Source organism: Cornus florida, unplaced genomic scaffold, assembly GCF_030987335.1.
Source record: "Cornus florida cultivar Cherokee Brave unplaced genomic scaffold, ASM3098733v1 CherokeeBrave_3.0.0_Hap2_Chr06, whole genome shotgun sequence".
NCBI classification, from domain to species: Eukaryota; Viridiplantae; Streptophyta; class Magnoliopsida; order Cornales; family Cornaceae; genus Cornus; species Cornus florida.
Genome location: NW_026775576.1, coordinates 64,506,977 through 64,533,677, shown reverse-complemented (window position 1 = coordinate 64,533,677; position 26,701 = coordinate 64,506,977). Strand labels below are relative to the sequence as shown.

General features: G+C 34.9%; 2 protein-coding genes across 2 annotated transcripts in view; one reads left to right on the top strand and one right to left on the bottom strand.

The window, feature by feature from the left end:
* Positions 1-408: 408 nt before the first annotated feature.
* The window catches only part of LOC132314891 (small ribosomal subunit protein eS10z-like), a 55,371-nt gene continuing 29,078 nt past the window's right edge, over positions 409-26,701 (bottom strand). The window contains exons 2-3 of the mRNA XM_059813667.1: positions 3,598-3,736; positions 409-537 (exon numbers count right to left, since the gene is read on the bottom strand). Of these exons, the coding sequence (XP_059669650.1) occupies positions 463-537; positions 3,598-3,736 (214 nt within the window). The 3' untranslated portion in view covers positions 409-462. The remainder of the gene's footprint in view (positions 538-3,597; positions 3,737-26,701) is intronic.
* LOC132311759 (MATH domain and coiled-coil domain-containing protein At3g58270-like) lies at positions 15,198-19,452 on the top strand. Its single transcript, XM_059809839.1, has 6 exons — positions 15,198-15,413; positions 15,593-15,716; positions 15,808-15,965; positions 17,943-18,340; positions 18,499-18,816; positions 18,958-19,452. Exons 1-6 carry the CDS (start codon positions 15,407-15,409, stop codon positions 19,234-19,236), a joined length of 1,284 nt encoding a protein of 427 aa, XP_059665822.1. The 5' UTR covers positions 15,198-15,406; the 3' UTR covers positions 19,237-19,452.

The following is a 26,701-nucleotide window of genomic DNA, read 5'->3' as shown; positions in this document are numbered from 1 at the left end:
CCTGAATTTCATTGGGGAAAGTCATCACAAACTTCATCCTCACAGGGATGGACTCAGAATATTGAAAAAAACCTTATAAGCAGTAAATTTTCACAACATATACTAGGAAATCATCAGTCTAACTAGGCATACTAATCTGCAAATAGACTTTGTCAACAATGCAAAGAGTAGGTAAAAACATGGCAGAAATGACATTGCAACCGTTCAGTCTTCGGTTGTAGACAGAACTGTTCAGTCCTCAAGAGGCTAAGCCCGTGTGTGGCACAAAATCGAAGTAAGGATTGAATTTATCCGAGATAAGAATGCTTAATGGCCAAAGAATATTTTATTAAAATAACAAAGAGGACAAAATTGTAGGTAAGATGATTCAAAACTGTGATTAGGAGACATGATATTGATTGGTCTGCGCAATCGCACCATGTAAGTTCTAAGGATTGAATTTAATTCGCTAAAACATTACAATCAAGAAAAGCTTGAACTGGGAGGCGCCGCACCGTAACCTCCAGCTCCACGCCCAAAGCCACCCCTTCCAGCTCCCTGAAAGATTGAAACCAGTAGTAAGCCAAATGATAGCATCGAAGCGAAAAAAAAAAAAAACTTCGGAAGAATCTGCACTCATTTCACTCATTCTGATAAAGATCTAAATCTCATAAAACAATTCACTTTGAATGCATACTAGGACAAATCCTAAAACACTCGAAGAATACAAATTAACAGTGACTGGTGTTTGCGAAACTGAAATTCTTAACCTCATTACAATCACAAAAATATGAGTATGAAGAATGAGGAACAAGCCGCCTTAAAGGAAAAACCTTCTTCCATGAAAATTGTATGAAATGATAAGTTGCAAGATGGGCATAGAACATATTCTTAGCAGTCAGGTCCATATAACATAAACTGCAACAGTATGCGGTAGCAGTGAAAACACATAATTTACAACATAGATATGACCCAAAGCACATCAAAAGCCAATCAAAGCATGCAAGGATATGGACACAAACTAACATGTATAAGCTGATGTGGAAATTTCTAAAATAGACTATATTGTAGAAATATAAATTTTTATATTTATATCTAATCGTTTTGTTCATTTTTCCATATTAAAAATTGCATAATTTGGAAGATAACACTCAATATGCTGATACAAATTTTCTTTGCGATCTCCAGTCAACATATCTCATTGTGAGACTTACATGTTCCTTTTCCTGTTTTAAAAGGGGCGTCAGTTGCATGCTTCACTGGCTTTTGTGACGTGAACTTCTAAAAAAAACTTATGATGCGTACATGCATGCCCTGCAGTGTTATTAGAGGCCCAAGGCATTAGAGGTCCTTTGGAGTTGAGGTGCGAGGCGCATGCCTGAGTGAAGTGAGGCGCACAATTAAAAATTTAAATTACCATAATAACATTCATATCTCATAAGTTATATCAATATTCTAAAAATTAATATCAAATAGTAATATAAAAGAGTAAATCGATCAATTATACAAGTATCTAACAACTATAAAACAGAGCACAAATTTGTTTTCTTGAAAGGCAAAGCAAAATGTGTTTTTTTGAATGGCAAAACAAAGCCCAAAAAAAAAAAAAAAAAAAAAAAAAGAAGAAAAATTAGAGCCAAAAAAAAAATAAAAGATACAAAGAGAAGAGAACTAGTCGAAGAGAGAGATGTAAACAAAGATAAGAAGAGAGGGGAGATCTAGAGAGAAAAAAGAAAGAAAGAAAGAATTGATGTAACTTCGTCGTTTATCTCTGCAATTAGGGCTTCATCTTCATCTCACAATCTCATTCTATCGTTGTTCGGTTAACACTTTGACTCTTGGGTTTTCTTATTTTTTATTCTTTTGTACCAAAGTTACTTCTATTGTATGTTTGTGCTTTTGTTTTCTGTTTATTAAGTTGCCAAAAATGCCCCTTTTGGCTTAAGAAATAGAACAATCGTATTTTATTAAACAAATATTAGTGAGGCACGCCTCACGAACAGGATGGGGCGCAACCAAGACAAGTGCCTAATAAACATCAGTGAGTCTGGAATGATAACAAGCGCTAAACTTAAGTCTCGAGCCTAGGTGCACCTAGGTGTGACCCTGGGCGCGCCTTTAACAACACTGATGTCATATAAAATACATTCCGAAGAGTATATGAGAAGTCATGACAAACACCGTTGGCACAACACGTAGAACAAAGTATCCACGCTAAAGGACTGAAACACATTAGTCTCCGCATAGACAACTCTACAATTCCTTAAGTGGAAAGAGAATTCAAATGGCATAAATCACAGCCTGCTCATTGAGAGGACAGATTGACAACTATTAAACACCAAGGGTTAGCAATACTTGGATCAAAATTCCAACCTCTCGTAAATAAGTTAATTGAAAGCTTTTGAGATGCTTTCTTCTTGTAGATTCATATGCCTTTTATCATAGCTTCTAATACCAGTTTATTTGCTCAGAAGTACCACAACGAAAGGGCTCCTCGAGCTCAATATCTTGAGGTTTTTAGTTATTTGAGCTATCAAAATTCTAAAAATTTAAACCCATTCAATGAGAACAACTGAAGCATCAGGCCCACTGATTTTAACTTTTGAAACTGATCAAAGTCTGAGTACTATTCGGAAAGTTAGACGTGCAATTAAATTTGTTGAGCATTAGAAACCTATTATGGTGGGTTTATCTTTGAAAGCTCAGGTGGACAGAGAGAGCTGCTTGTTCACGATAATGGAACCCTTATGAAGTCAGTTTGGGGGTTGTAAAAACAATTGTGCCGATTTGGATACACATGAACTAAGGCAGTCTACGGTGAAGATAGAAACAGATTTAAGAATTTAACTCAAATCACTATCAAGACCCTAACAGAAACCTAAGAACAGAGCATAAGCAAACCATGAGAGAGAAAAAAGTTTGTTCTTTCACTTATTCAGCTGATTTATATTTAATGCTGATATAGAGTTACCATCAAGTTAAAATAAAAGGTGCTACTATAAGCCCATCTATATAGACAATGCAATAGTGCAGGTAGGAAAAGAAATTCGAAACACATTCATCAATATAAACGGTTGTGGTCATTTTGCTACGGTGTCAAGGAATAAACAGCAAATCATCCCCAAGACAACACTTGGGCACTTCAACCACCTTCAAATATATCATCTAGCAATTTAAACAAATATAAATGATCAAATCTAGGGAATTTGTTTAGTATGAAAACAAACAAACAAACAAAAAAAATCCTACTAATTAACATCCCCACTTTCCATTCATTAGTGGTTTGGGTAAATAGAGCAGCTTCGGTTTGACAAATAAATACAAGTCACAAAGGAGTGTTCTGAAATATAAAAGCAGAGATGATTAAAAGGCATAACTTACTATGAGTGAACACACACATCACAAGATCTTTTAGTTAAATTCAAAAGACTAACATCTAACAACTGCCACACACTAGCACAACAGTCCTCTATTTGTAACAGCTTCAATTGAATAACATAACAACCATACCAAACATTTTGAATCATGCATCAATCGTAAAACATTTGGAATCCCTAATAACACAAATCAAATCTACATCAATAAATTATCTATATTTATTTAGTCAATAGAAATTACCCTAAAAGAAGGCTGAAAGTCGGCCGGAGCACCACCCTTTTCGCCACCAAACTCACCGGGAGGGCCCCCTCGAGGACCCCCACGGTATCCATCCCGGTCACCAAACCTCGGCCTGTCACCTTCAAACCGTGGTGGGCCACTGTAATATCAAAATAAATCCACAAAATTAATCACATTTCTACCAAAAATCAAAACTTTGAGAGAAAATGCATAAAAGCCATGGGCCGACCAGTGGGCCTTGCCGACTTATTCAAAGTGGCATGAACAATCTCCGGTGGAAGATTGAGGTAAAAACATGGAACATATTCTTAATTATGAAGTTATAAACAATAAGTAGAGTGCAATCATGCAGCCCCTCGTTTTGAAAAAGGAGAGAGATATGGTGTATATATATATATATATATATTATATCTATGTGTGTGTGTGTATATATATATATATAGATATAATGAGATGGATATTTAATAGGAGTGGAATATAAAATAAAAAAAAAGTAATTATACTTGTACCGATTTGTTGTACCGAATATTTTTTATTAGTTATTTATGTATAGTACATGTAAGTGGAGGGTTCACTTTTTTATTTATGCGATTTGTTATAATAAATTGTTAAACCTATTTCTTTTAATCGATTGATTTATAAACAATCTCCGACGGAAGATTAAGGTAAAAACATAAATCATATTCTTAATTATGAAGTTATAAACAATAAGTAGAGTGCGATCATGCAGCCCCTCGTTTTGAAAAAGGAGAGAGATATGGTGTGTGTGTGTGTGTGTGTGTGTATATATATATATATATAATGAGATGGATATTTAACAGGAGTGAAATATAAAGAAAAGAGTAATGATACTTGCATCGATTTATCGCACCGAATTGTTGCACCGAATATTTCTGATTGATTATTTATGCATAGTATATGTAAGTGGAGGGTCCACTTTTTTATTTATGCGATTTGTTGTGATGAATTGTCAGATCTATTTATTTTAATTGATTCATTTATGCATAAATAAATAAGTGAGACCCTCCACTTACATGCACTATGCATAAATAATCAATCAGAAACATTCCGTGCAACAATTCGGTGCAATAAATCAATGCAAGTATCATTACTCGAAAGAAAATTCAAAAATATTTGGTGCAATAAATCGGTGCAAGTATCATTACTCGAAAAAAAAAAAAAAAAAAAAAAAAAAAAAAAAAAGAGATGGGTGGATTGGACTCATTACTCTTTAGAAGGAGAGAGTTAAAAATTGGTGAAAAGAATTAAAAGGTGGCAGCTTCACATATACAAGATTGCCAAATAATGACAAGTATAAAATATTATATTTAGAGCATTGTTATTGTAAGAGTCACATAATTCCTATATTTAGGAATTTGGGTGAGGGAATTAATTAAGAAAGAATCATTTGCAAGTAAGAAAACAAATTAAGTTTTTTTCTCTCCTCTTTTCACGTTCTCTCTTTCTCTCTCTTGGTTAACCCTCAACTAATTTGGCGTAAAATTTTTATGATGAGGTTATTCTAAAATTCAAAAATGCGAACAAATAAAAAAAAAAAAATCTCAAATAGAATGAAATAGTGTCACGAACATAATAAATGAAATTTAACTTACTAGAACCCAGTATGTCACCTTTGAGGGTTAACCCATTGAGAGAAAGAGACAGATTGGTTGAGGGTATTAACTAATGACTCAACCAATGAGAGAAAAAGAGAACGTGGAGAGAAGAGAGAGAAAAAAGCTAGATTTGTTTCTTTAATTGTGAATGATTCTTTCTTAATTAATTGTCTCTCCCAAATTCTTAAAAATAGAAATTGTATGGCTTATAAGCTCCGAACTTTGTAGACTTTTTGCGATAGCGCTCTCATAATAACACTACTCTTATATTTATTACATTTACAAACATACTTGTACTAAATGATTTTTTTTATTAAAGACGTTGTAAATGTACTAGTGACACCAAATAAAGGAATGACTACTTTAATCCACTTCATTTTTATAAATTAATTGAACTATCCTAAAAGGGAACACAAAATCATATGATCTGTATGAGGTACTGTTTTTGTATTATTAATGCACATTTAAAAGGGTGTGGTGTTATCATCAAGAGTAAAAACTTATAATATGTATACTTGCATATATAACTTATATATATATGTGTGTGTGTGTGTGAGAGTTTTTATTCCACACATCTCATACAGTACTGATTTGATCCCAGTGTTGGGTTTATTTCCTTCTATATGGAGGAAAGCCTAAGTAGGTTTTATTAAAGCCCAAAGCCCAGCCCTTTAGAGTGAATAACCCTAAGGAAGTCAGAATAAAAAAGTAGGAGAGATCAGCCGTAGCTAACACAAAAGAAAGAGAGAAAAACGCAATTTTTTTTCACACTGCCCATATTTCATCAAACCTCCGATCCTGCTTTGTTCGTGGTCCGATCGAGCTGAAATTTGGAGGAGAGGTTCATGACTCAATGAGTTAAAATATGAATGTTGAAGATCGGATTTTGAGCTCTGGAACAGTGATTTGTGCCCATGAACAGTAACCGGGTTTATAATATTTTCCCTCCAATTCTCTTTGTTTTTGCCAAGATTGATGATATCTTGATGAGATGTATTGTAGCCTCTAATTGCGATTAGAGAAGACTTTGTGTACCCATTATTTGGTTGATAGTGGAGATTTCAACTGGATTAGGTCCCGTGGTTTTTGTTCCTCACACTGGGGAAATTTTCCACGTAAAAAATTGCTTGTGTTCTTGTGGTTTGGTGTAATTGATTTTCTTTTCTATTATTTTCAGTACATATAAAATTAGAGATATACTATATTTGCTTGCATATAGGTAGAAGAGTTATTCCGCTGTATTTGTTTATTATTATCTCTCCCAACAAAGTGGTATCAGAGTTCCAGGTTGACAGATTGTCAGGTTGGCAGTTTAAGTTATGGAAGCAAATACAAGTCGAATGATTAATCTCAATGGTTTAAATTATCACATATGGAAAGGAAAAATGGAGGATCTTCTTTATGTGAAAGATTATTACCTACCGGTGTTTAGTGCTGAAAAACCAGAAAATAAGTTTGTTGTGGAATGGACTTTGTTACATCGACAGGTGTGTGGGTATATGAGGCAGTGGGTAGATGATAATGTTTTGAACCATATTAATGGAGAGACAAATGCACGTTCTCTATGGAGTAAGCTTGAACAGCTATATGCTAGAAAAACTGGAAATAATAAATTGTTTCTGGTTAAGCAGATGATAGCTTTGAGATATCAAGACAGGACTCCTTTATCTGATCACCTGAATACATTCCAAGGAATTATTAATCAGCTGGCTGGAATAGGTATTAAGTTTGATGATGAAATACAAGGGTTATGGTTGCTTGGTTCATTACCGGACTCGTGGGAGACGCTCAGAACTTCATTGTCTAACTCTGCTCCGAAAGGTGTAATCACAATGGATATGGCCAAGAGTTGTTTGCTAAATAAAGAGATGAGAAGAAAAACACAGGGACCCTCTTCACAGTCAAAGATCTTGGTTACAGAAAAGAGGGGGAGAAGTAAGAGCAGAGGTCCGAAGAACAGAGATAACAGCAGAAGTAAGTCCAACAAGTTTGCAAATGTTGAGTGTTATCATTGCGGGAAAAAGGGACACATCAAGAAATATTGCAGGCAATTGAAGAAAGAAAACAAGAATGAGAAAGGGAAGGGAACGAAGAATGGAGATGACAAAGAAGGTGATGACAGAGTTGCTACCACCACTCCTGCAGACTTCCTCATTATTTATGATGATGAGACGATAAATGTTGCATACCATGAGACCAGTTGGGTGATTAACAGTGGTACCTCTATTCATGCTACATCTCGAAAGGATTTCTTTATATCCTATAAATCTGGTGATTTTGGAACAGTAAAGATGGGCAACGATGGCTTGGTTAAAGTCATTGGAATTGGGGATGTGTATCTGAAGATGAATAATGGCATGAGGTTAGTTCTCAGAGATGTGAAACATATTCCTGACATTCGTTGGAATTTGATTTCTACAGGTAAACTTGATGATGAAGGGTACTGCAACACTTTCAGTGATGGCCAGTGGAAGCTCACTAGGGGTGTTATGGTTGTGGCTCAAGGCATGTAGCACTCTGCACTGTACATTCTGTAAACAAAGATCTCCAACGACATTATTAATGCGATGGAGGATAATGATACAACAGAGTTGTGGCACAAAAGACTGGCTCACGTGAGTGAGAAAGGATTAGCTCTACTTGGGAAGAAAAGTCTACTATATGGACTGAAAAGTACATTTCTGAAAAGGTGTACACATTGTTTGTCAGGGAAGCAGAGCAGAGTCTCCTTCAAGAATTCCCCTCATTCGAGAAAGTCGGAGATACTGGATTTGGTACATTCAGATGTGTGTGGCCCTATGAAGACGAGAACACTTGGTGGCTCCAGATACTTTGTGACCTTCGTAGATGATCATTTAAGGAAGTTGTGGGTATATACCTTGAATTTAAAAGACCAAGTGTTAGCAGTGTTCAAGCAATTTCAAGCCTTAGTTGAGAGACAGACTAGGAAGAAACTGAGATGCATTCGTACTGATAACGGCGGAGAGTATTCTGGTCCTCTTGATAAGTATTGTAGACAGCAGGGTATCCGGCATCAAAAGACAACTCCTAAAACTCCTCGGTTGAATGGCGTAGCAGAAAGGATAAACAGGACACTGGTTGAGAGAGTGAGATGCTTGCTTTCACAAGCCCGGTTGCCAAAATCCTTTTGGGGGGAGGCATTAAGCACAGTTGTTCATGTGTTAAATCTTACACCCTGTGTTCCTCTACAGTTTGATGTGCCAGACCGAGTTTGGACAGGTTAGGATGTCTCCTATAATCATCTTCGTGTTTTTGGGTGCAAAGCATTTGTGCATATTCCAAAAGATGAAAGGTCCAAACTTGATGTGAAAACGCGACAGTGTATATTCCTTGGCTATGGCCAAGATGAGTTTGGGTACAAGCTTTATGATCCAGTTGAAAAGAAAATTGTGAGAAGAAGAGATGCCGTGTTTATAGAAGATCAGACGATTCAGGATATAGAGAAAGCAGGGAAATCTATGTCTCAGCAAGTTGATATCTTGACTGATGTAGATCTAGCTCCTCTGAAGAATTTGCCATCTCAGGTTGAGAATGATGTTCAGGATGACCACCAGTGTACAGGTGATGTAGATGTTCCCCTACAGGTTCAGGGAGATATTGAGATTGATGAGCAATTGACAGCGCCAAAGATTTCACCAGAGATTCCATCCAGGAAGTCTCCCGAAGACCGACGTCCTTCCACTTGGTATTCAACAGAGCAATATGTGTTATTGACTGATGGGGGAGAGCCCCAGTGTTTTGCAGAAGCCATAGAAGATGAACACAAGAAAGAGTAGGTTGAGGCCATGCAAGATGAGATGCAGTCATTGCATGATAATCACACTTTTGAGTTAGTGAAGCTATATAAAGGAAAAAGAGCTTTGGAAAACAAGTGGATTTACAGGAAGAAGCCACATGGGTTCTCTTCACGGCCACGGTATAAAGCTAGATTGGTTGTCAAAGGGTTCGGTTAAAGAAAAGGTATTAACTTTGATGAGATCTTCTCTTCAGTTGTAAAGATGTCATTGATCCGTATAGCACTCGGCCTAGCAGCTAGTCTTGACTTGGAAGTTGAGCAGATGGATGTGAAAACTACCTTCTTTCATGGTGATTTGGAGGAAAAGATTTATATGAAACAACCAGAGGGTTTCAAAGTGAAAGGGAAAGAGGATTATGTGTGCAAGCTGAAGAAAAGCCTATATGGTTTGAAACAAGCACCGAGACAGTGGTATAAGAAGTTTGACTCTGTTATGGGATAGCAAGGCTACAAGAAGACAACTTCTGATCACTGTGCATTTGTTAAAAAATTCTTTGATGATGATTTTATTATTCCACTGCTTTATGTGGATGATATGTTGATTGTTGGCAAGAATGCTTCAAGGATTGACCAGTTGAAAAAGTAATTAAGTAAGTCATTTGCTATGAAGGATTTGGGGCCAGCAAAGAAAATTCTTGGCATAAGAATCAGTCGTGTTAGGAGTGCCAAAAAGTTATATTTGTCACAGGAGGAGTACATTGAAAAAGTGCTTCAAAGGTTCAATATGGACAACACTAAAGTGGTTAGCTCTCCTCTTGCTACCCACTTCAGATTGAGTACAAAGCAATATCCTTCTATAGATAAGGAAAAGGAAGACATGGAAATAGTTCCTTACGCCTCAGCAGTAGAAAGTTTGATGTATGCAATGATTTGCGCAAGACCAGATATAGCCCATGTAGTTGGTGTCGTTAGCCGATTCTTGTCAAATCCTAGAAGAGAGCATTGGAATGCAGTGAAGTGGATCATGAGGTATCTTCGAGGCACTTCTAGTTTGAGACTTGGTTTGGGAAACGGACAACCATTGTTAGTTGGCTACACAGATGCAGATATGGCAGGGAATGTGGATACTCGTAAGTCTACTTCAGGTTATTTGATCACTTTTGCAGGTGGGGCTGTAGGTTGGCAATCGAGACTTCAAAAGTGTATTGCTCTTTTTACGACAGAGGCAGAGTTTATTACAGCAACGAAAGCGACTAAAGAGTTTCTGTTATTAATATTTATTAGTAATTAATAATTAATTACTTTTATTTTATTTTTTAAATGATTTATTTGGATTTAATTGCTTTTATTGTTATTTTTAAATGATTTGTTTTATTTAATTGAGTGCTAGATTAATTGTCTTATTTTAATTAAGTTATATTTCATGATTATGTATGATGACTGATTGAATTGTTGGCGTGTTGATTTTATTGGTATGATGTGACTTAGTTGTACATTCTTATTTGTTTATATACTTCATGTAATTAGTTATTTTAATGTAAGTGTTTATTTAATTATTTTATTTATTTAAATTAATTGGACTGGGCTTAAGGGAAATTGGACCAAAAGATATGGTCTTGGGCTTGAATGAAGCTTTATTGGGTTAATTAATAAAGCTCATGGTATTGTGATTATTTAAATAATCATTTTTATGTATAATTATAAATATAATTAATTAATTAGTGTTATGGTAGAATATATATATAGATATATATTTATGAATATATATAGGTATATATGATTTAATTAATTAATAATTAATTATGGAAGGAAATATGCATATATATATTATACAAAATATGCGTGTCTAGATATTTATACTAGTTAAGGATTATTAGTTTCTTTTTATTTAGTAGTTATTAGTGGTATAGGATTAGGTATTAATGTGTATAAATATACACTTAAGGTTTTATCGATAAGAGTTTTGTCACGTTAGAAAAATAAGAGAGACAGAAAGCGAAGAAGAGAGGGCTGACAAGGAGACAGCCGGACCTAGGAGAGAGGATGCCAAAATTGAAAGAGACACTCAAGCCTTGAAACGTCGATTTCATTTCGAAACCTTCAGACGAGTTTTCACTATCTTTCCTCTTAGAACTCATAAATATTTCACCTTGAGTATCAATATTTTAATTAAATTTATTAATTAAATCATAGTTAGATCTGATGAATTAAAAGTATGAAATATTATGTTTTTAATTATTTTGGAATTTTGGGTTTTAATTTATACATATATGTATTGTATCTATTTTAAAATCAATCTATAGGTTAATCTTGGACCCAATATGATTAATTAGGGTTTCTAGAGTTTCTGGAATTTTTCTGTAATTTTTGGAATTTTCTAGATATTTTTCTGGATTTATTTTATATTTTTCTGAATTTATTAGAATTAGTTGTATAATTATTTAAGGGCTTAAATTATAACTTTTGTATACTGGAGCCTAATTAGTAAATTGGTGTATGCATAACGGAGGGGGTTACTGTGCGGCGCGGCTCACAGAGCTACGGTGCGCCCAAATCAGGACCATTAGATGGTCCTGATGGGCAATGGAATGATCCAATGTGGGCGTGTATGCATGGGAGGGGTGTACACCTGATCTAGACCGTAAATGGAGTTGATAGATGGAGGAGGATGATCTTGTACGGTGCGGTCCATGAGGAGTAGTGCACATGCAAGATCTGAATGCTGGATATAGTCAAATGGTGGAAGATGGATTCAGTGTGACGCGGCTCACCAAAAGGGGAAGTATCAACCAACCAGAAGCAGCCACACATGCGCTGAGAGTGGATCAGGCGCGTGCGAGCGCGTGGTAGCGTGTGGATGCGCCTGCTTGTGTAAGCTGGCGCGTGGAAGCGCATGCAGTGAATGTTAAAGAGTTTGGCGGTGCGTAGGGCACGTGAGGCACTGTTTGGGGTTTCGGCAGGTTGCTGTATAGTCCGGGGATGTTCCAGAATTGGTTTTAAGCCTCTTGGGGTTGAAAACAACCATTAGAGGAGGTGTTCATGGTGTCCTAAAAGCCACAGAGTGTTACTATAATGATTAGTATAATTTATTTTGCATAAATATAATAACTTATGATATTGGAATGTGGTGTATGTATGTATATATATAATTATACATATATATATGTGTATACATGGATTTTATTAAATTATAATTAGTATGGAAGGAAGGATATATATATATATATATATATATATATATATATATATATATATATATATATATATATATATGATTTAAATAATCAAGGATTATTAGGGAAAGATTATACACATATATATTATAATAATATATGTGTATATATATGTATGTGAACTAAGATTATTAGTATTATTTTTCTTATTTGATATATTTGGATAGACTGGTTAGTAAATTAGGAATGTGCTTTATAATCTGCATGAGATATCTATGTATAAATTAGTTGCCGTTGAGCCTACAATTTGTACATGGGATGAGTTGTCATAGACTTAAATATATTGCCTAAGTATTTGTATGAATAAAATACATACATAGGAAGTATGGATGAGTTGCTAGTTAATTTGTATAAATATATATACTTGTAGAGGTATGGTTGAATTGTCAAAAGTATAAATAAATATACTTAAAGAGGCATGGTTGAGTTGCCAATATATAAATAAATATATTTACAATGGCATGGTTGATTTGCCAAGTGTAATTATATTGCTATTTGTTAGATGATTAAAATATATCATCTGTGATTATTGTATGTATAAGTTGGATTAGGATTAGATATTATTAAATTAGAATAGTTTAGTACTTACGGGTTAGTGTATTATTTGATACATATTAATAAAATAATACTGGTGGTGATATGGATGATTTGTCAAAGCCTAGATATTGACTGTGTGATTTAAATACTTAAAATCATTATTGGTTTTGGAATTAAATATAATGTTCTCTTAATTATATTTTATTGTTTAAATTATTAAATTATTTAAAATGGAATTAAGGTTAAAATGTTTCTCTTTAAAAGAGAAGGAGATTGTGGATTGGTTGAGGTAGGATTATGTTTTAATCATGACTTAATGGTTTTGAAAATTAATGAACATATTAAGGGAAGGGAAGGTTATAATGTATATAATTATTTATACATATGTGTATCTTTATTAACCTTAAAATTTTAGTACGTTTGGTTTTAATCAGATATGATCTACTTATTGGTTTTCAGAGGTCTGGTAGAGAGAATTTGCGCGTAGGGTTTAACCCACGATTTATTTTTTTCAGGTTAGTAGAGATTCCAGTCTCGAGGTTAAGGATCCGCAGCTGGGAGACTGTCATTCATTTATTCATCTTGTGTACTTTTAAGTAATATTGGATTATTGGATAATATTTTAAGGGGTCCTGGAGTTACTGGATTCTCGAGTTGTAACTGTTGAATAATTACTAATTAATATTTATTTATTAGTTTTCTTCAGCGGTTTATTTATTCTTTATTATTCATCTTGTATTCTGTGCTTGTTTAAATACTTTAATTATTTTGATATCCTTTGGTTTTGTGCGCGAACTTGATCAACCCGTGTTCCGAAATCATGGGGTATCACACAAAGAAGTTCTTGAGAGAACTTGGTTTCAAGCAGCAGAGGTATGTGTTATTTTGTGATAGCCAGAGTGCTATTCATCTTGCTAAGAATTCCAGTTTCCATACAAGATCTAAGCACATTGATGTACGATACTATTGAATCAGAGATGTGTTGAACAATAAGTTACTTAAACTTGAGAAGGTTCACACTGATGATAATGGTTCTGATATGTTGACAAAGACCCTACTAAGAGAGAAGCTTAAAGTTTGTTGTTCGATCGCCGGGATGGCGATTCTCTCCACATAGTCGGAAAGGGGGAGATTTGTTAGGTTTATTTCCTTCTATATGGAGGAAAGCCCAAGTGGGTTTTATTAAAGCCCAAAGCCCAGCTTTTAGGGTGAATAACCCTAAGGAAGTCAGAATAAAAAGGTAAGAGAGATCAGCCGTAGCTGACACAAAAGAAAGAGAGAAAAATGCAATTTTTCTTCACACTGCCCAGATTTCATCAAACCTTTGGTCCCACTTCGTCCATGGTCCGATTGAGCTGAAATTTGGAGGAAAGGTTCATGACTCAATGAGTTAAAATCTGAACGGTGGAGATCGGATTTTGAGCTCGAAAACAGTGATTTGTGCCCGTGAACAGTAACCAGGTTTATGGTATTTTCTCTTTGTTTTTGCCAAGATTGATGATATCTTGATGAGATGTATTGTAGCATCTAATTGCGATTAGAGAAGACTTTGTGTGCCCATTATTTGGTTGATAGTGGAGATTTCAACTGGACTAGGTCCCGTGGTTTTTGTTCCTCACACTAGGGAAATTTTCTACGTAAAAAATTGCTTGTGTTCTTGTGGTTTGGTGTAATTGATTTTCTTTTTTATTATTTTCAGTACATATAAAATTAGAGATACACTATATTTGCTCGCATATAGGGAGAAGAGTTATTCCGCTGTATTTGTTTATTGTTATCTCTCCCAACACCCAAGAATAATATTATTTGAAAAAAATTAAGTTATTCTCGAGCTAAGTTAAAATAGGGTTTGCTTAAATGCGTGTTCAGTTCGAACTTTCTAATGAGTTTAAAAATTTGAGTACAGACTATACACTCGACTTGTGATTATTTAAAAAATTCGTTCAAAGTTAATTTGAACCCTTGTTCAATATTATATTCATGAACTTATTCAATCAACTCTACACAATCTTATATTCGTGATGATGTTCAAGAGTCTATATTTATGAACATGTACGAGCCTACAATTTAGTCATTAATGTGATCACGAGTCAAACCTAATAATATTTGGAATCAATTCCAACTCTAAAAATCGAGTTTGTACTTGCTTCTTTATTACTAAATGAGCACACATGGAGTTTTAAATGAATCAATTTCAAATGATTCATTTGCTTTCCTAATCCTTAATACCAAAATCTTTAAAATAAAAAAATAAAAAAAGGCGTAAATCTAGTATGTGATGGTTTATTTTATCTCTTAGAAGATCTCATATGGTATTTTTATTTTTATTTTTTAACTTCACAATTACAATTATGAATTTTGTAAGTGACAAACGCACTCGGCGTTTAATATGAAATGATTTTAAAAAGAACTGGGTCCAGGTTTGAAGTTTGAACAACTGGACTCTAAACAGTGTCCCTTCGCCTTTTCTCGTGCTCCGTATCAACTTCAAAAAACAAAAAAACAAAAAAAAGAGGTTGAATTTTCTTTGTACGGAAAAACTAAAGCATTGCAAATTCCCAAAAAAAAAACAAAAAGGGTAAAGCAGTTTGGACTTCTATCTTATCCCTCTAGATTCCAACATGTTCAAGTGAATTTTCTCCGATTCTAACACAATCCCTCGCCCCATGGAAGGTATTGCCTCTAATCTAGTTCTCAAATTTTGGGTTTAGTTTCAGTTTCAATAGAACCAGTTCACCCAAAGTCACGCAGACTATGTGTTTGTATATGTGTCTGTGTGTAGTAGAATTGATTCAATTGCTGGGCTTTGATTCTTTTTATTGTTCTTCCAAAATCATTGTTTGCTGCACCAGCAAAAACTGTTAATACAGTTGATGATCCATCATCAGCACGCTTCACATGGAGGGTTGACAACTTTTCCACGCTGAATACACAGAAGCTATACTCTGAAAGTTTCTATGTTGGAGAACACAAATGGTTAATTTTTCATCTCTACCCTCTTTCTAGATTTTGATTTTGATCCTTATGTTTGATTTTTAAGTTTTTTTTTTTTTTTGGTCTGGGAAAGGCGGTTGCTTATATTTCCAAAGGGGAACAATGTGGACCATTTATCGATCTATTTAGATTCTGCAAGTTCAGTAACTTTGCCATCTGGGTGGAGCAAATTCGCGCAATTCAGCTTATCTGTGATCAATCAAATTGATAACAAGTCCACAAAGAAGCAAGGTGTGTGTTTTGCATTTTAATTTACAAATATCTATATATCTTGTACTATATAGTGCTGATCTCTTCCTCCCCGTGGAGCAAGAAAATTCATCCGCACTTTCTATAGATTGAATTTGCAAATTCTTTATCTCATTTGTCTCCCTTTAATCCTAAGTTCTGATTCTTACAAAACTCCCACAAACTATTCACCAAGTCCTTTTAGCAATTTCGTAATAAATCATAGTCGTAATAAATCATAGTCCTAGTCATACATACATCAACGTATTCACATCAGGAAAATCAAACTAATGACATATGAAACATCGACTCAAAAAAATAAAAATAAAAATAAAAATTATTTTCTCTGCACAACACTTCACCCCATAAATTTCAATGGATTAAAATCTATTTTTTCTAATTATTTGTTTGAGATACATGATTTTCAAAGGTGAAGAGGTTTAAATTTTTTTGGAATAATCACCTTTTATTGTTGTAATTAGTGGTATTGGTAAATATTGAATTTAGAAACTAAAATAGTATCAGCGGTTTTGTATTAAAAAGAAATGATGGAAGCGGATTTCTATAATGACAGTTGCATTAGATCTAATGGTCACTATAGAAAGTGCAGATGAATTTTCTTGCTCCACGGGGAGCAAGAGATCACTACTCTCTCTCTCTCTATATATATATGTACACATAGGCTTATATGTTGTGTGGAAATATATTATTTGTCTTTGCAGAATTTGTGCGTTCTATTGGTATTATGATTCTAATCTGTGTTTTACTACTCTTAATTATATGTTCATTTTAATTTACAATTATTGAATGCCACAGGTGTGGAACTTGGAACTTAGCATAAGTTTTAATTAGAAAAGATGTGGTGAATTGATTTTTTATTTCCTCGTGATGGTGAAGGATTGACTAAGTAATTAAATAAGGTGAACCTCTACTTTAGTAATTGGTCATGATGTACTAAATAATTAAATGATAATTATCTCTACATACCACCTGATTGTTACTGTTACTGAGTTCGTTACTGTCACCTATTCATCAACCTTCTCCGTGATGGATACGTCTCCCCGACCATTTTTCCAAGAACACTGACTAAGTTCTCAATTGATCTAATCTTGCCTTGTATATGAAATTTACCTGTTCTATCAGCTTACACTGATACCAAAGGCTCCTCTCCCTTACCAGTTGTAGAAGGCCAAAAACGATACTCAACATTCATCCAAAAGAAGGAGAAGAAATAAGTCTGAATAAGCATCATTAGTTACAGTCAATTAACTGCCACTCAGACAGTAAGAATCTCAATCCTGCAGCCTTTCTTAGAAGTGGTTAATGTGTAAATTGTCTGTAATGAAATGCAATCACATGTTGAATGGCATGGAAATATATCCTTAATTTTATAATTTTCAGGCTAGAATTTGCCCAAATGTAAGGTATATTGGAGACAAAACTGATTTTGTTGATGCATTGACTGTATTCACTGGAGATACTATATGTTTTTTGTTTTGGTGTTGAAAAATATAAACATTTAATTTGCTTTAAATGCTTATCAGATTGATATGGCATAATACTTCACTGGATAATCAACCCTAAAATAGATTGATTCTGATAATGTTAAACGGATAAATTTTTCATGCAAATTATATCTTTACTTCTTTGTATGTATTGGCTGAGCCGCATATACGATAAGGACGCATTGTCCCCCACCACCAACAAAACAAAGTTTTCAGTGCCATCTTTTAAAAGAAATTAAGGTGGCCCCTGCAAAGTTTTATCTCCAATCCTAAATTCAATTTCTTTTCCATCCTTTACTTGGCACTCCATTTTCAAAACCATACCTCTACTAGTCTATAATCTATATGTCTTATATACTGAAACTATAGGTGTGTGCCTAGTTGTTGAGGTTCACTGCAGTTCTAGTTGTAGCCTACAGCCTTTGACCTTTTTGTGTTATATTTTGTGATAATTGTGACTGTTTTCATTATGCAGACTTTAAACACCGGTTCAATGCACGAGAAAGAGATTGGGGTGGGCTTGAATTAGTGCCTCTTAGTGAACTGTATGACCCTGGTAGAGGTTATCTTGTGAACGATACATGTGTTGTTGAAGCTGATTTCCCTGGCTTCCGTTCAGTTGAACTTAAGGTTGAGGCGGCAAAGACTGCCTCAGGCAGAGATGAAACTTCTAATTCTTCTTCTCAAGGGGATATTGATGGGAGGATTAGACAGAATGATTCTGATACTGTTACAACCCTGCCTCAGACTGATACCTCGGGCCCTCCTCCTGCCAGTAAATCAGCAACTGAAGTGATCAAGTCTTCGGTCCCACCAGCCACTCCAATTGTTGAAAAGGAATCAATGGTTAATTCCCCTCACGCCCAAGATCCGGTCAGCAGCTTTTCTCTAGTCAATCAACAATGTTCTTTTTTTTCTTTGTTTTTTTAAATCTTTGAGAGAGAGAAAAAAAATAATAATAATAAAAAAAAAAACACTCTTTGACCTGAGAGTCAGTTGCTAAAAAGAAATTTCTTTTGTAATATTTGTAGGAAGTTGAGTTGCCAAGGAGTCTTCCAATGGGTTCTCCTCTTGAGTCATCTTCATTTGATGACATGGATGCCTATACCTCCAAGTTGGTGTCTGTAGTAGAGACTGATGCACATTTTGACTCCACTACTGAAGGATCGGTCGTCGCCTCCATTCCTCAATCAACTGTTGATGAAGCCAAAAAATTCTTTATAAAGATGTTATCTCGGGACCTATCAGAAATTCCTGATTTTGCCGCACACATTACAGAATCCATCCGTGTCTTGTCAGAGTGTCATGACCTCACTCCAGCCCAGCTTGCACAGCTGAAATCCCTCAAGGTTGAGTTTACATCAGTTCTCAAAACTTTGACTTCCAACCATTCTTTTAAGGAGGTCGAGGAAAAAATAGCAGAAAAGCGAGGAACACAGAAGTGTTTGGTTGAGCAAGTCAAAATTAATGCATTCGCGTTCCAAATGCAGAGAGCTATTCACAAGGACTTGATCTCGGAGGAGGCAAAGCTTCAACAAGAGGTTGAGCGGCTGCAGGCTGAACTGGCTAAGATTTCCGAGAAGAAGAAAAGTGCTGGGAAAGAGATGAAGCAACTGCATGGGAAGATGGTTAATCTAGAACAGTCTAGGTCCTCTGTTCTTGAGGAGATCTCAACCCTTGAGACCGAGAAGACCGCGGAGAGCTCTCTGTCATGGGTCCAGCAAATGTGGACTGAGCTTAGAGACACATTCATGATACCAAACAATTAATCTCTTTTTATTTGCAAGATGAAAAACTTTTGTTGGTCTACTGTTATATTTCTCTCTAAGGGCCGGTTACATTCTACCTTAAATTTCATGTTTTTGGATATTTTTGACTTATTTCTGGTCGGTTGGGGTCAATATTCTTATACTTTTAGTCCTGCAATTCTACTTTAAATTGCACTTGTTTCTGGATTAATGAATGTGATTATCCTTTTTACCTTAGACCCATCTTCTTTTATTTTTATTATTATTATTATTATTTTTTTATTTTATTTTTTATTTTTTTGATTGGTTCTGTTATTGATCTATATCAAGCCTTTTCATGGGTTGGTTTCTTCAGGTAAGCCTTTTCACAGTAAGAATTATTTTAGTAACTTATATAGTTAGATAATTTCTCGTTTAGAAAAGTATTAGCATATATTATATTGTCGTTGATATTGAAATCTCATAATACTTTACTTTTTCTTCATTCCTAATATTTATAGGGCTCGCCAATAAACATTCTTATATAATTCCAAATATTTTTCTTATAACCACCAAGTAATACAAAAATGTTTGACAAAAATTTTTCTTATATTTTTATAGCTCCACCCACGTACGCGGCTTGGGACTGTGGGATGGTACTAGGGGCGAAGCCAATTAAGGCCCAAAGGGGGCACGTGCCCCCCTTACTTTACTCCAACCTACTATACATAGGTACATATTTTTGGTATATATATATATATATATATATATATACTTACATGGTAATTTTAAATAGTGCCGCCCTCAAATTTTCAAATTCTTTTAATTTCCTTTTGAAAAAAAAAAAATTACATACTCTTCTTCAAATATACAATATATTTTTCTTTTTCTAATTTTTGTTTCCTTTTCAAAAAATTTCTTTTTTCACTTATGTATAATTATGTATTTTTCTATTTTTTTTAAACTTATTTCTTTTATCGATGACATTTGTGATTGTATTTAATTAAAATATTATTAATTAATATTTTGATTCTTATATTTGTAACTATATTTTTTTTACAGTATTTATTTAATATATTATTTTACAACTATTTTTTTCTTATTTGCCCTTTTGATTTAAAAAAAATTATATTATCATATTTATTAAAAAAAAATAAATAAATAAAAATAAACAAGTGCATTGTGCCCCCTCTGAAATAAAATCCTGGCTCCGCCCCTGGATGGTACCTCTCTTTTTGATCAGGTGTGGGAGGGAAAATAATTTTTTTTTCTTAATTATAAAGTAATAAATAATAATTTCATTTAAAAAATTAAATTGATAGAAGGATGTCGAAGTGGCAGCTCTAAGTATCCAAGATTCAAAATAATGTGAAATTGCGACGTATAACGTGTTTTATGTATTACATTAACATATTGTTATATAGTCCCTCTGTCCCAATTGTTATCCACTTCATAAACTGTGACTCACAATTATGTGAGTTACAATTTACGAAGTGGACAATAAAAATGGGATGGTAGTAATTATTATCATTTTTGTCTTTATTTCCTATAAATGGGTCAACCACGTTTGCTTGTTTTTTTTATTTTTATTTTTTATTTTATTTTTTTTTGCACTTTTTCTAAGTCATGTATTCTACTTAGATTTAACATTTTTATAAAAATTTCTTGGGCTAATTCTACTTACACCCCCTAACGTTTGCCTATATTCCACTTACACCCTCTTTACGTTTTAATATTCCACCTACCTCCCTTGAGGTTTTGGTTTGTGTAGCAAATTATCCCCTGACGTTAAGCAACTCACGGTGTGTGCTGATGTCAGCATCAGCAAATTGTCAGAAAGTCAATTTTGCCCTTCTAATGTCTAAAATGACGTCTTTAACCTCGTTCACCAATATGCAATTACAAAACTGTCCTTAATTTGTTAACTCAAGTGTACAATAATACCCTTCCTTTCACTTCAATATATATATATATATATATATTCATATATATATATATATATTCATATATCATTTTCAACCTTCCGCACACAGACCCATGTAATTCTATTCTAGGGTCAGGGATTGGTTATATCATCGTTTTCTCTCTACCCTCGAAGCAATTGTGGAGCCCAAATTGGTCCTTCATTTTGCTGGCTTCAAGCTCTTAATTGTTGTGTTCTTAAAGTGGTTTGTCGATTGAGAGAGGCCAAAGTTTCAGTTTGCCCAAGGGTCCAGGCTTACGTAAGCTAAAAAGTCACGGTCGAGGGTTCCGACGTCGAGCCTGTAATCCGACGTCCGGTCACCGAGAGACATTGATTGTGATACCGTAAAGGTTGTAATCCAACACCTGCCGCTGACATCAACTTGTTCTTCAGCTTCGTCTTTCGCAATCAACTTCGCCTTCGATTCTTTGCCATCGACGTCCATTTCGGTAGTGGTGGCGGCGGAGGAGTCGTCATCGACTTCATTTTTCTTCACAGGAATGGAATCAGATTCTTGGGGTTGTAATGGTGATGGTTCGGATGGTGACGAAGTTACAGAGCTATGCTGAATTCTTCTACAGAGCTCTAGCGTGTCTATGGCCGTTTTGAATTAGGTTTCACCAAGGTGGGTTGAGGAATCGCTGCTCGCCAGACTAAATTGGGTTTGGTCAAACTTAGTTTGTTTTAGCTTTGAGAACGACTGAATCGCTGAACTGGGTTTCGTATAACTGAATTGTTGCTCGCCGGACTGAAAAAGGAGGAATCCTTAGTTCAGTCCAAACGCCGGACTTCAACGCCGTCGAATCTACGGCCGCGTAGTCATCTTCGTAAAGTTGGACAAGAACGGGGTAAGCCAGATCAAAGACGCCGGCGGCGAAGTTCACAGCTACCTCGACCTAGTTCAGTCCAGCGATCCCAAGTCCGGTGAAGCTCAATTCAGTCCAGCGAAGCTTTGCGGTTTGTTCACTGCACGTTGGTGGTCTTGTAATGGAGGATGACGGCTGTGATAAGAACCAGCAAACTATCCTTGCAATTGAATGGCTGGCAGTAAGGATTGAATTTTGAACGGCGGTGTGTCCTTGCAATTAAACAGCAAGCAGTAAGGAGAACGCCTCAGCTGTGATAAGAACCATTTTTTTTTATGCTTACTGTTTGTGTATTATATTGGTGGCATAGTTTCTTCGTCACTGACAATAATGAAGAAGAAAGGGAAAAAAAAGGAAAAAGAAAAAGAAAAAAGATATACATATATATATACAAGCACTATATATATATATATATATATATATATATATATAGTGCTTGTATATATATGTGTGTGTGTGTGTGTGTGTGTGTGAGTAGAGAGAGAAATTTAATGGTGTTAAACAGAGGGTGTTAAAGTCTTTTCTTTTAAGTTATGAATTTTAGTAAAACAGTAAAATCACATATTTCCATTGGTAAACTAGATAGTGGTTACTGGTAGGGGGTGTAGGTGGAATTATGAAACGTAGAGAGGTGTGTGTGGAATATAGGCAAACGTTAGGAGGTGTAGGTGGAATTAACCCAAATTTCTTATCACGTCAGTCAACTGTCTATGTTGACCTCTCTGTTTCTTACCTTTCTCTTTCTTACTAGACTACTGGTGAATTTCTAGATTGGAGTTAGATATCTCCTACCATCTACGTCTAAAGTAACATTCTTGTAAAATGAGTTTTTGATCGATCTCCTACCGGTGGTGTAGGTTTTTTCAGCCGGTTCATCCTCGGATCAACTTGCAGCGTTACCTCCGGTTTAACAACGGAGATCAATCACAAACTCCATCTCTAGTTGAAACTATCTTGTACTGATTTGGGTATTAATAGCCATTTGATTCCGTGAATTATTCCATCTGGATGAACCACATCGTCGGGATGACCACCCTCGCAGTACCGACTAACTTGTGCTTCGAATCTTCATTGAGTCCGACCAGTGGCGTAGCCAGAAATTTTCTTCTTTTGGGGGTAATCTTTAATAGCAATAATATATATATATATATATATATATATATATATATATATATATATATATTATTTGAACCAAAACAATATATGTAAAAATTAAATCATTAATTCATAATATTTCTATTTAATACATTCACAACAATTTTTCAAATTATTCACTATTGTTTCAAAATTGAGTTCATTCAATTAAATGTACTAAAAAAAAATCATATTCAATGAATCAAGAATAAGATATGAAAAAGAAAATAATACAATTACCTAACTGTTCTAATATATCACATATGTGAAAAAAAATAAAAACATAAACTAAAATTTAAAAGGACAACAAGCCCTAAAATAATTTTGATAATAATAACTAATAAATTTTGTAATTAAAATTATAATATCAAATAATAATAAATTTAGATGATAAAAAAATATCAAATTTCCTGTCTGCTTACTATTGACTTAGTCTCTGTCTACTGGTAAATGGTTGCTCCGCTTGCTTTATTTGGATTGTGAAAAATGTTGAAGAGGAAGATGAAGATGTGATGGAAATAATCCATTTGTTTATGGTAAAGTCAAAAAGTGTGATAGAATATCTTGATGAATTTTTTTTTTTTTGGAAAGTGTTAAAGAATATAATATTTTGGGTGGAAAAAATATCATATTTTTTTGGAAAGTATAAATTGATAGATATATTATATATATTTACAATTGTGTCACGATTATATTCCTCTCGTGAATGGGCTTTTGGTTATATATACATATAGTATATTATGTGTGAACTGTCAAATTTTAGAGGGGGCAACAATACAAATATAAAAATCTTTCCATATAAAATTAAAAAAAATTAAAAGTTCAGTGGAGGCAGTTGCCCCAACTTGTTCCTTTGTGGCTACGCCACCGAGTCCGACGGTCTGGTGAGCGAGCATGAAGTGCTGAGTTAGCTCAAAAAATGAGTCGACCTATTCGATTGAATGAATTATTTTAGGGACGATGGGGTGGAGCAAGAGGGTCTGGAGTAAGCCTGTCAACAGATCAGATCGATTAAATCCATATTCGATTTGTTAAGCAAACAGATTATCGGATTCGGATCACTAACGGGTTCTCGGGCTGAAAGTCCCAATCCATATCCTATTTAGTTCGGACGCGGATCGAATCGGATTCGAATTCGGATTAAAATCATATTTACTAACATATATAATTTTAAAGTTAGATGAAGCGGAGAATTTCTAATATACTGAATGCTACATAATATAACTATGCAACTAAAATGAATATAATGATAAATAATTAATATATATAAATTTAGTAATATATAACTAATATATGTAACATTGATATATAGCATATTGTAAATTATTTACTCTTTGTTAATAAATAAAGAGTATGATATTATTAGTATGTATATTAAGAGATTTATTAGCATGTGGATGAGAACACCACACTATTGTATATATAGCATTATGATTTTTTTTATTTTTTTTATTTTTGGGTTACCTCTAATACAATTTTAATAGGAGTATTGATATATGTATATATATATGTATGTAAAATTATTAATAAATAATTATATATATAATTATTTATATATATAATTTTAATCAGATCGGATCAGATCGGATTATTAACAGATTGGATTAGCATAATCCATATCCGATTTGTTAAGCCGTCCGGGCTTCTCCTTGCTGATATACTTGTCAAATAGCTTCCTCATCACGCTCCAGATGAGCGCGAGAATAGATACGCAGTGGCCTGTGTAGAATGCGTAGAGGGCTGTCAGATAGTCTCCTTTCCGCTGGATCTTGTGCTCGGCCATATATATATTCCGAAAGAGAACGGAATCGAAGAACCATAGGTCATCTGGAAGGAATGTGCGGGTGGCGAAAGTCTCGCCATCGGCATGGTGACCTGTAAGAAATACTACCATGTCGGCATAAGAAGGCCTGTATAGCCTCGAATATAACTCCTGTAGCTCCGGAGGGCATCTGTTTGGACAATGGCAAGAGCGGGCTAGCGAGTCCACAGTGATAGTGATCTGATGGCCATCTATGGTAGTGACCAGCTCTGTTGTGGTACACGGGGATGGTTGGAGGTTTTGGAAGAACAACCGTACCAGCCGCGGGTAGACTGGCTCTGTAATTAGGGCAAGAATAGCTGCAAGGCCCCTCTGAATAATGTCATGGTAAGCTGATCGGGTCAGCACCGATCTGGAAAAAAAGTCTGTGTCGAACACCAACTCATGGTCTACTGCCATATGTGCATATCTAGGCGCGAACCTATCATGCTCCTGAGCTGGTTGAGTTGGCTGGCGTGGTGGAGATGGTACTGGTAAATGCTCAGCTTCAGCATGTGGTGGAGATGGTGATGGTGTAAATGTAGGCTAAGCTGCAGAGGTGGATGGAATATGAGCATCCTCAGCCTCATAAGCAGGTGACTGAGGTGGAGTATGCTGTACTGGCTCCTCCTATGCATGAGAAGGCTCTGCTGGCTCCTCTATCCGTGGTCTGATATATCTCTGAGGCCCGTGTTGCCTTTTGGCAACAGTCTTGCACTCAGTCATAGCCTGAAAAATAATTTAAAAACTTGCAAGGGGAGTTAGTACCAGAATTAAAAATTGAAAGCACAAAATAGAAACATACAAGTTAAATAAGATAGACAAAATATATAGATGACATGAATCTATGCAAGTGACAAGATATGAAACATGCTAAACAATGTAAATATGAAATGCATCCAATGTGGAATATCACAGGCATTGGGCATATATGAGATAGCATAAACATAAGGCATGATGAATGAAGTGTGTGTATGAGATCTGTGAAGTTCGATCGATCATAAAAAGGTTTGAGATCAATCTCAAAACTTCGATCGATCTGAGAAATGAGTTCGATTGATCTCTCAAGATCGATCTGAGATTGAAGTTCGATCGATCGAACTGTGCGAAGGTGAAAACTCAAAGGTCACAGATCTGTGACTTTGGAAGCATGGGGGCCACACGAACAAGGTCGTGGACCCATCAACACAACACATCAATCAATTCTAGCCACATTACAAAACCCATACTCCCATAATCAATTCGAAAATAAAAAATATAAAAACATATATACACATATATACAAACATGCTTCAAGCTCATCAATGGTGGATTTCATCATCATTCATCCTAGATCTAGCATGTAGCTAGGCAACATATATTATCAAATTAAAGCTTGAAATGACAAAGTGTGGTTCGGATCTCACCTCTAGTCGCGAGAGAAGAGGAGATGCAAATCCGAGAGGAGAAAGAGAAAATCAAAGGTTGGAACTCGCCGGAGGCTCGCCGGAAATGGAAAGGGTGATTGGGGTTCACGGCGACAATGAGAGAAGCAAGGGTTAGGGTAGGGAGTTATTGGATCGATCTTTGTAATCGATTTCACAACTCTCGGTTTTATTTTTAAAAACATTTCCGACAGAGTTCGATCGATCGAACCTCAACTGAGATCGATCGAACTTTGTCTTTTCTCTTTTTTTTTTTGTTTCTTTTTTTTTTTAAAAAAAAAAAAATTTGAATAAACAATAATAATTAAAAACTAAATAA

Bases quoted from the DNA above. Each gene is read 5' to 3' on its own strand.
- LOC132311759 (XM_059809839.1), top strand. The intron at 15,717-15,807 runs GTTAATTTTTCA...GGTCTGGGAAAG, and splicing joins TATGTTGGAGAACACAAATG to GCGGTTGCTTATATTTCCAA. The intron at 18,341-18,498 runs GTCAGCAGCTTT...TAATATTTGTAG, and splicing joins CCCCTCACGCCCAAGATCCG to GAAGTTGAGTTGCCAAGGAG.